We start from the raw sequence: 10802 nt of genomic DNA, 5'->3' as shown, positions 1-10802 counted from the left end.
TTGAGATGACACCACAGGAGATGGAAGTGGTTTCCTCGGTAGTGAGAGATTTCTTTTCTTTTATTCTTCATGGTTTCACTCGTGATTCGGGTTCAGCTCATCAGACTCTGGATGATTTTAATGAACGAGCCCCTTTGGAAAAAGCTTTGTCTCTCTTTTCTACTGGAATGTTTCTACTGTTTTGTTAACGCGATGGTTGGGAGCAGCACTGAAGTCCCACACTGACTCATGTATTGTTTTACAGTTGCACACCTAAGCTGTAGTGTCAGAATAATAAACAGCCGTCTGGGATTCTCTGTCTGGGCGTCCTGTCCGTCTCTGTCTGTTTTTAGAAACGCTCGGTTTCCTAGAGGAGCCTGAAGGCATCGATCAGCTGAATGGATCTGTAGCTGACACAGGAAGAGGAGAAGAAGAGGAGGAGGAGAGGAGGAGAAGAGGAGGAGGTTCTCTGGATGACTCCACACCTCCTCCTGTCCGTATGAGCCCTCCTGCTCTGTAAGTTAATACAACAACGAGAATTCACTATACTAAAAAAATAGTCACTTTAAAATGTTGTTCTAGCCTTTCTTTTAAGGCCGTCCGAGCTGAAACTCATTTTAAAGCCAAGAAGGAGAAGATGCTTATCTCCATTAGCACCTCCTCACGGGAGAGAGAGGAGGAGAGAGGAGGAGAGAGGAGGAGAGAGGAGGAGACAGGAGGAGAGAGGAGGAGACAGGAGGAGAGAGGAGGAGACAGGAGGAGAGAGGAGGAGAGAGGAGGAGAGAGGAGGAGAGAGGAGGAGACGCTCCTCTGCTTTCACCCAAACTGACACCTGCCAGCGAAGGCTCCAGCAGAGACTCTCAGGAAATACATTTTAATTTCTGCTGGTGAAAAATTAAAAGTGTGAAATTCTTCTCGTACAACTTGAGTTTCAGTTTCTAAAGTTTGAAGCTCATTGAACCCAGAACCGTTGCTTTTTAAGAGTCTGAATTAAAGCTTTTTATAAAAATATGAAAATAAAATTGAGAGAATTTTATGTCAGAAGTTTTGTTTTGATTTGTATCTGGTTATTAGAAAACCTTTGGTGACATTTTTTTTTTTTTTTAAATATTTATATAACTAAAATAATAGCAATAACAGCTGATATAAAAATAACTCTGTTTGTTGCCGGAGCCAGAAAAACAGTCGTAAACCTTCCAGCCTCTCGCTCGCATCGAAAATGCAAAACAAAAACAAGTGGTCGATATGAGACTTTCTCACTTTGTCTCCACAAAGCGTCTTTATGTGATAACGACTCATAACCCCAGATATCAATATGATATATAACATGTTTGTTTGTATAAAGATAGAAAACCATCAGGATATAATGTTAAACATTAAACCTGAAGCCTAATGATCTGACCTGAATAATGTGTGTTTTACATCAGGTTTTATTTATTTAGTAATTAACACTTAACATACAATAACCTTATTTAAATTAAAGCTGATAAGCAAATGTTGCAAGAGATAAACCAACGACCTTTAATTTACATTCGATCTAATAAATCCACCAGAACAACATGTGTTTGTCTCATATCTCATTAAAAACATTAATATCTTAGTTTCTCAGCTCAGTGAGAAACAGATTAATGTTTTTATTGTTATTGTTATTGTTTTCGTCTCTTTGTGTAAACAGAAGTTTGAGTTTCACTTTGTCTCTTTGTGCAGATGAAACACATTTCTGCTGTAATGGGATTATGTAATAATAACACAACTCCTGCAGAGTTATACCAGTGACACGCTTCCATGTCACTGGTATTTAAGGCTGATGGGCTCTGACCAGTGGGTGGTCTGTTCTGCAGCAGCTCGGGGGGGCGCTGAGGAAACATAGTGTAGAAGAAGTCGTAGTCATATATTAAAAACTATAATTCCCCCCCGCCCTGTGCCTCTGATTGATTCTCTTCTTCTGCTGCTGCACCTTCCTTTCCTTCATCACCAGTTTATCGCTCCTCGGCCAAATGTAGTTTAGTCTCTTTAGTCTTTTATTTATTTGCTCATCGTTCTCTATGTTGTTCTCCTGAACCGTTACTGTAACCGTTACGTAATCCTCAGTGATGATGAAGAGGGTTGATGAAGAGTCCTGACTAGGGTTGCAAAGGGTTGGAAAGTTTCCGGTAAATTTCCGGAAACTTTCCATGGGAAGTTTAGCTCGGGAATTTTGAAAAAAAAAAACTATGCAAATGAAACGCTGAGCAATAAAAACATCATTCAAAACTCTATTTTAAAGATGTATGGAACGTTGAGTTTCAACCCTCCACTGTGCATTCTTCCATCACATGCACAGATAACTCCCAGCATGCTTCACTCTACAGCAGGGCTATTGAGGCCTGCTGTAGAGTGCAGGACTAGTCAGGTAAGTTTCAATGATATTACTGGGGAAAATATATTAGCATGCTGATTGAGGATTGTTCATCTGTTCATCTAGCCTATTTCCATTCATTTATCCATCAACTGTAAAATATGTTTACAGACGATTCCAATTGTTTGGCTAACTATTTATATCTCTGGCATTGCATTAGTGTTTTTTTACAAACTTTTTTCTCATCTTATTCTACAGAACAATGCCACGTGCACTCTCTCATGTGTGGAGACATTTCACCTCATCCAATGTAGAAGGAAAGGCTGTGTACATTTGCAAATACTGTGCAAAGATCTATGTTAAGAATGACACAACGATGCAGAAGCATATAGTCAAGTGCCCAAAGTTTCCTCAGGGCTCAAATCAGACTATGACAAAACAAAATGTTGATATTTATGTCTGTATATGACAAGGTAAATACAGTTAGTATAAATTACCCACAACATTTCCAGTTTATTCCCGTTAATTCCCGTTAATTAGCCAATTAGCCTTCACCTCTCTAGTGGTAATAAAAGTGATAATCATCTCTCTCTCTCTCTCTCTCTCTCTCTCTCTCTCTCTCTCTCTCTCTCTCTCTCTCTCTCTCTCTCTCTCTCTCTCTCTCTCTCTCTCTCTCTCTCTCTCTTAATGCTTAGTCATCCTCTCACATCCCCCCCTCCCCCTCACGTCCCTGCAGCAGCAGCTGTATAATTCATATCCTCAGCCGGAGCCTGTCGGGCCCTTTCAGACGCAGCGGGGGGGGATCTGCTCACCTGCCCTGGATCCCGACCTGCAGCTCGTTAGGGAGAGGAGGAGGGAGACCGACCTGAACCTGCAGCCGGCGAGAACACTCTGTTATAATGAACTTTAAATTAATACATTTCAGTTATATTCAGTTTTATTTCAATAACATGTAAGTTCAAAGCTCGACTAATTTCCAGAAAGCTGAATAAGAGGTTTTTAATTTTGCTATTTTACAAGCTGAGGTCTGATAAAATGCTCAAACCACAACAGACAGAGTTTTTGCTTTTGTTTCTAATAAAAACCAGATGAGTTCACAAAATTATATGTTTTCTGTCCACGTTGTTTATGAATAAATATCGAATAAAGTACGAGAAGATTCTTAGGGACACATTGAATGTCGTCGGAGCTTTGATCCTTTTGAAAACTGGATCTGATCTTTGCTTTGGCATGAGATGGAAAGTTGAATCATTTCCCAGAATGCACCAGGAATATTTACAGTCCATGTGACCCGTGAATAACCTGTGAGATAAGAAGATGATTCCACCCGTGTCTCCCTCTGAGCTCAGGAGGACGCTGACCTCAGGCGAGGAACCTCTCTGTGGTAGTGTCACAGTCTCCTCCTCTTCCTCCTCTTCCTCCTCCTCCTCCCTCTCTGGTACCCCCCCCCCCCTGCAGCCAGGAGAGGAAGTGGTAATGTCAGGAGCGATTAGCACAGCGGCGGGGGGGTCACTGCTCTCCTGTCAGGATGCTTCTCGTGGATAACAGAGGTCTCTGGAGAGCAGCTCAGATAACCTCTCCTCTGTTCCTGCTGTTAACCTCCACCTCCTCTTCAAGCCTGAAAGCAGTTTGACGCTAACGCAGACAGATGTTTGTTTACTTCCGCTGGACGAGTTCAGGATCCACAGAGAACTGGAGTTGAGTCTCCAGATGTTTGAGAAAGTGGCCACTGGCAGCAGAGGAACCTGAACTGGATGAAGGTGTTGCTGAAGGTTTATTCTCCAGAGGAAGACGAGTTGTTTTCTGTTTTTATACTTTGTCGGGGTTTTCCCACGATTTTTAAGTCTTTTGGAAAACTTGTTGCTGAACTCCCTTTAACTCCATTTAACTCCCTTTAACTCTCACCTTTAATCTGCTAATGCACATGTTTCCTCACACGTCTTTGCCTACATAGAATATAACCTGGTTATTTTGTATCCTGGAGTCCAGGTTACTGTAATAACAATTGAACTATTGTTGTTTTATTTTTCTCTTCATCTGTAAAGATATATATTTAGATATATGTATATTTTATTTTCTATTTTAAATGTTTGATATTCTATTTTATTCTTTTTTCTTGATATTCTATTTTATTCTATTTTATACTATTTATATTTTTATTTTATTTTTTTTGGTTACTGAGCATTGCTTAAAGAGAGCCTGTGACCCAAGCATTTCATTGCCAGCGACTGCTTCATGTTACCTCTGTGCATTTGACAATAAAAATCTTGAATCTTGAATCTTGAATCTAACACTGCTCCAATATCCAGATCATAACCAGGATTCTAGTTTTAGCTCTAACTCGTCCTCTCTTACTTCACTAAACCTGACGCCCCTGTCTGGATGTAGAAGTGACCTCAGTTAAACAACCTGCCCTTTGACCCTCTGGTGATCTGAGAGTCTGGAAATCAGAGAACAGATCTGACTCCTGAAGAGATGGATCAATAGAATGATTATCTTTCCACTAATTGTCATTAGTTGACCTTATGGTTAGAGAAACGTCTGCTGACCCTCAGAATTTGGGGTTATCTTATGAAATGTTCTTAATTTTCAGCATCAATCAGTTACAAGATAAATTCATCTGTTCATTTTCATATTTTAAAGTATTTCACACAAATTGCAGACTTTTTAAGAATCGTGTGTTTAAACAGTTTATCTTCACTTTTCCCAAAGTTCTTGTCGATATAGTTTTATATATCACAACATTTACAGTCAATAAGGGTAAATTTTCCTCTTATGATAATGAACACATGGAAAATACACGAAAAGTCAGACAAAAGTCTGATAACAACGCGCCCTAATGGGAGAGTGTGTATCAGAAGCCACTCATAACTAAAATCATATCTTTGCAGCGAATCAAACCAATAACAACTCTTAATAAAGAGCGATTCTTTTTCCACTAATGACGAACCAGCAGGAAGTTTGGCCTCAGAGCTCAGGTCAGATAATGAAGCACTAACGAGCGGCTGCATCATTAACCACCCATCAGACACTGATTATTCTCTGAAAGGCCAATTATTAATTACAGCAATTACAGCAATCACACGCTTTCAAAGTTTTTATAGATTTAAAAAGAGACGAACATAAGACACTTTAAAATCAACAGGGGAAAAGTACAGTATTGTTTTCAGAACTTTAGTGAAGAAAAATGTGTTTGCTTAATGGATCTAAAGCTTCAGAGACATAGATTAAATTCCAGCTGCAGAATAAGAATGTGGTTTGATGTTTGTCGGCATTTTACTGATTCATCAACCATCAGTAGAACGAGTGTGTCATTAAAAACGAATGATCTATTATATAAACGTCCGATCTCTGGTCTGGTCCATGTCCCGTCTGCTCACCCGGAGGAGTAGTCCAGGCAAAGTAGCATTGTACGACCGACTAATTGTAAAAGAATTTTTTTCAGCATAGATTATTTCTATGAGGTGTCCAGAACAACATACTGAAAGTCCTAAGAAATCCTAGTTGAGGAAATATGTTTAATTCTCATCAATGTGTGCCAATAAGGCCCGGCAACAATACACCCCAAAAAGACTATTTTTTTCCTTTACTCCAATCAAAATAAAACTTTACACAATGAAAGTTTTTGTACATTGTCAAACCTGGAAAGACGAGGAAACACCAGCTCAGACAGAACGTGTCTTTGATGAACTGAACATTTTTTGTATTACAAGTTTCTTTTGAAATGAATTTGACAAGCACATGAGCTCCACACTTATTGAATATGTCCTAATTTGCATAGGCAAACACCATTCATATGTATTACAAATACATACATAAATTCATTTTCAAAGAAACTTGTAATACAAAAAATGTTACGTTTCATGGTTACTTTCATTGTGTGAAGTTTCATTTTGATAGGAGTAAAGGAAAAAATAGTCTTTTTGGGGTTAGGGTTACTTAGGACTTTTAGTATGTTGTTCTGGACACCTCATAGAAATAATCTATGCTGAAAAAAAATCTTTTACAATTACTTCTATTTTTGGCTCCAAAATGGGCTACTTTGCCTGGACTAGAGTGTGTGTGTGTTTCAGACGAAGGTGACACACTCGGTGGTGCTGGTCACACACACGCCACAGTGGCACCTCAGGGCCACGGGGTAGGTGTAGGCCGGGTCCACGTGGGCCTGGCAGCTCGGCAGCTTCACGGTGACCAGGCGACTCTCGTTGTAGGTGCACACGCGCTGATGGGACTCGATGTAGGGAGCGTCCACCACCGGCTTCTGCAGACACACAAACACACACACACACACACACACACAACGTGTCAGGGAAACACACAAGCTGAGCAAAAACAGGCTTTAAAAAGGTTCTGCGAATGTTTTATGAGGTTGGAAATGCATTTAACGTGTAAGTGCACGTGTTAGTGCACGTTGCTGCATCTTTAATGTGTTTAACTCGTTCACGCTGAAGAGAAACGAGAGTGAGACGATGATTCTGATCCGACTCCTGGCACAAAAGAAAATGAGAAAATCTTTCTGTAGTTAAGGATAGAAATAATATGGAAAATATGTGAAATCTTGTTCCTGTAACACAAAAACCTGAGATTCAGTCAATAATATACAAAACATTTCTTTATATTATATGTTTTTATCTTATATTCTTTCTTTAAATGTAAAACCTTTGTAAAAAAAATGTCATTTATACCCGTCTGTGGTATTTTAATGAGCAAACTGTCGTGTTTACAGTTTTTCTCAGTTGTTAACACACAAAAAGCAAAAATTCGGCACAATTTGCACAACATTTACTTCATGTACCAATAGCTTGACCCAATTTGGCACTACTTCATACTCCCTTATCTCATTAGACTCTGACTTTCCTTCTTTACACTCTGATGTAAATTTCACATCATCTTGTTGTCAAAACACTACACACAATGTTCAGTTGTTGCACACACTTCTCAAGTAAAATCTCAAAGCATCAACCAACAACACACAAATACTCAAATCTCTAAACATTCAGGTCTGTTGAGCAATTTGCAATCAGGACTGCAGCATAAAAGTGTCTTCAGCCTCTGTTTTGTTTGATGAACAATGGAATAGAACAGAATACAGTGTGCTCACAGTATTTATATTTTGCAAGACTGAAAGAGAACCACACCGTGGAGGAAGAACACGCATTTTCACAGCCGAACAGGAGACTGAAATTGTAGATATGGTTCATGAGAACAACGCTATCACACTAAGACAAATAAAAAACTAGGATCCTGGTTAACCATGCTACATTTAGAAACGTCCAGACCCTCAGCCTCTCTACATTGGACCGTATTCTTCATAGGAGCCATGCGGAGGAAACAAGTGAACAGGTCCCATTCAAACAGAACCCAGACGCATCGAGGAGTTACGGAGAGAGTTTGTGCTTGTTAGTACCAAACATTCAGCACTGACACATGCATGTATTTTACCTGTAATCCAGTATTGTTCTTTTTCTACAGTGTCTCACTGTAGCCCACTGTGTTGACCTCTTTGTGTCCATACTGTAACTTGCATTCTCATGCTGTCTGTGTCAGTACTGTACTGTTCTCTGTGTGTACCGAAATAAACCTTTTTTTGCTGCATATTTGTGTGCTGTTTTATGTTTGACTATGAAAAAAGTAGGCCTACACTGAGACAGTTTACAAAAGGAGAAATGGCTAATTCTCCAGAGTCATTGTCATTCATATGGTGTGTTCCATTTCGATGATTGTGTTTTCAATTTTGCACTTCAGTGTGCTGTAAATGCTTGGAAGTGTGCAAGCAAATGCTTAGTTGTGTGTACTCAATAAATGGTAGGTGTGTGTCATTTGAAAATATGGCTGTGTGTACCAAATGAAAACACGAGTTCCATTTTGTGAACAGTGAAGAGATTTGATGGCAAAGAGTCATCTTGCAAAGGGAGTGTCAGGTTTAACATTTTGTGTGTGAGGTTTTGAGTTTTCTGTGTGCATTTTTGAGAAAGCCGTTATTGTTTTGAAAAACGTGTGTTAACAATTGTGAAAAACTGTATTAGTAAACAGCAGCCACATGTAAATGATGAAGAGTCAACGGCTCCTCTTCCTCAAACTATCCAGAAATCAAGCCAATATATCTGGAATTCAAACTCTGCACCGATGATGTTTGACAGTCGAATATTTATTCAACTTTTATTAATATTGAACGTATCATGCATCAACACACATGACAAGTGTGAGGCGGATAAGATGAACGGTTCTTGAGATGTGAGCGTCACACACACACACACACACACACACACACACACACACACACACACACACACACAAACACACACACACACACTTTCTTTTAGACAGATGGAGAATACACTGGAATCAGCCACCAGGGGGCGATGGAGAGGATTTGGCTTCTAGTTAGTTCCTGGTGTTCTGGGAGTTTAATGAAAGTGAGAGAGGAAATAAAACTCCTGACACCGGTGACCTTGTGACCTGAAGTTCACGGGTTTGACCCCTGACCCCTCGCAGTGTCTGTCCTGAATGAGACACCCACTTCCTGTACTGCGTCTCCGACCTCTGTGTGAGGGGGGGGGGGGGGGGGGGGCAGACGAAAAGATGAGTCTGCTCCCTGAGGAGATCCAGAGTAACACACACACACACACACACACACACACACACACACACACACACACACACACACACACACACACACACACACACACACACACACACACACACACACACACTCATGAGCTTCCTGATTCCTCTCAGATGAAACTACAGATTTCACAGCCTCTCTTTCTTTCTTTCTTTCTTTCTTTCTTTTTTTTTGTAATCAGACTCCGGCGACTTGTGAAATCCAGTTGTGTGTTTTATGCACTCGAGGCTTTGTTATTAAAAGTGCTGCTGTCACTTCAATCTCTGCCCCCCCCTCCCCCCCCCCTCCCTTCAATCTGCCGCAAGATTTACACTTCACACAGATTCTCATCACCATGACGATGAGCAGATCCTGATGATGTAAACACAGATGTTCTCTTCAACATCTGGAGTCTGTCTGTCTGTCTGTCTGTCTGTCTGTCTGTCTGTCTGTCTGTCTGTCTGTCTGTCTGTCTGTCTGTCTGTCTGTCTGTCTGTCTGTCTGTCTGTCTGTCTGTCTGTGTGTCTGTCTGTCTGTCTGTCTGTCTGTCTGTGTATGCAACTCTCTGATTGGCTGAACCAGCATCTGATCCTCCCTCACTTCTTTTACTTATAAGGGCATGAGGCCGATCTTACATTCTCCTCCTCTCCTCCTCTCCTCCTCTCCTCCTCTCCTCCTCTCCTCCTCTCCTCCTCTCCTCCTCTCCTCCTCTCCTCCTCTCCTCCTCCTCCTCCTCCTCCTCCTCTCCTCCTCTCCTCTCCTCTCCTCCTCTCCTCCTCTCCTCCTCTCCTCCTCCTCCCCTCCTCTCCTCCTCCTCCCCTCCTCCTCCTCCTCCTCTCCCCTCCCCTCCTCCCCTGTGTACAGTAGCCTGTACAGTATGTCCCAGCCTGCTCACCTCCCAGGTCTCGCAGCGCCCCCAGCAGGCGTCGGTGGTGATGTGCATGCCCCTGCAGCCGGGCTTCTTGGCCAGGAAGGTGAACTCTCTGACTGCGCAGCCGACGAAGCGCCTGAGGTTGACGGCCGACACCGTGTGGGGGGGGCCAGGCTGGAGAGGAATCCAGAGCAGGATCCAGAGCAGCAGCTCGGGCCTCCTGCAGGAGACACGTTCACACAGAACCTGCTCAGATGTGAAGGAACCACAGCAGATGTTCTTCAGCTGGATCTGACTCTGCTCTCTCTGAGTCCTGAGTCCTGCTGCTGTTTGATCAGAGGAGATCTGACTCTGACGTGTTCATCTCCACCTCACTGAAGAGCAGAGGTTCAACAGGTTCCTCACAGGTTCCTCACAGGTTCCTCACAGGTTCCTCACAGGTCACTGGACTCATTAAACTGACAGAGCAGAGTCAGGAGAAGAGGTTCAACAGGTTCCTCTCTGAGAGCAGGAGGTCCACGTCTCTCCTCAGCAACACAGACAGGTTCAAAACAAACAAAGCACTTTTCAACACAAAGTACAAAGTGCTCAACTACAAGAAAACATATGAAACTAAAATACATAAATAACACTGGTAGTGATAACAGAAATAAAAGATCAATAAAGGCTCAGAACCTCAAATAAATTCAGGAATTATTCCTTCAAGTTCAGCGTCATAATCGTCCTGATCTCCGGAGGTTTATTGATGGAAAGCAAAGACAAAAAGGAGTGCTAATGAATCTCAAACTTGTTGATTTTCAGCCCAAGTCTCGCTAAATAAATTAAGAAATAATAAACAGAGGTTTTGGGCTGAAAATTATAGTTTTTCTCATTTGACTTTAATCACGACTCGCAGTATATCAGATTCTACAAATAGCTTTTTTATGTTTTTCAGCATACAATTAAAAATATGTACAAATAATTCATTTTATGATAAAGTTAAAAGATAAATGTGTGTGTATATGTGTGTA

At 41.3% G+C, this 10802-nt stretch overlaps 1 protein-coding gene across 1 annotated transcript in view; it reads right to left on the bottom strand.

Moving 5' to 3' along the window:
- Positions 1-6386: 6386 nt before the first annotated feature.
- gphb5 (glycoprotein hormone subunit beta 5) overlaps positions 6387-10802 on the bottom strand; it is a 5798-nt gene continuing 1382 nt past the window's right edge. Inside the window, exons 2-3 of the mRNA XM_061082208.1 lie at positions 9817-10012; positions 6387-6578 (exon numbers count right to left, since the gene is read on the bottom strand). Of these exons, the coding sequence (XP_060938191.1) occupies positions 6387-6578; positions 9817-10012 (388 nt within the window). The remainder of the gene's footprint in view (positions 6579-9816; positions 10013-10802) is intronic.

The sequence above is a fragment of the Limanda limanda genome, chromosome 12, assembly GCF_963576545.1.
Source record: "Limanda limanda chromosome 12, fLimLim1.1, whole genome shotgun sequence".
NCBI lineage: Eukaryota > Metazoa > Chordata > Actinopteri > Pleuronectiformes > Pleuronectidae > Limanda > Limanda limanda.
The sequence above is the reverse complement of the archived record's forward strand: the minus strand, read 5'-3'. Positions and strand labels throughout refer to the sequence as shown.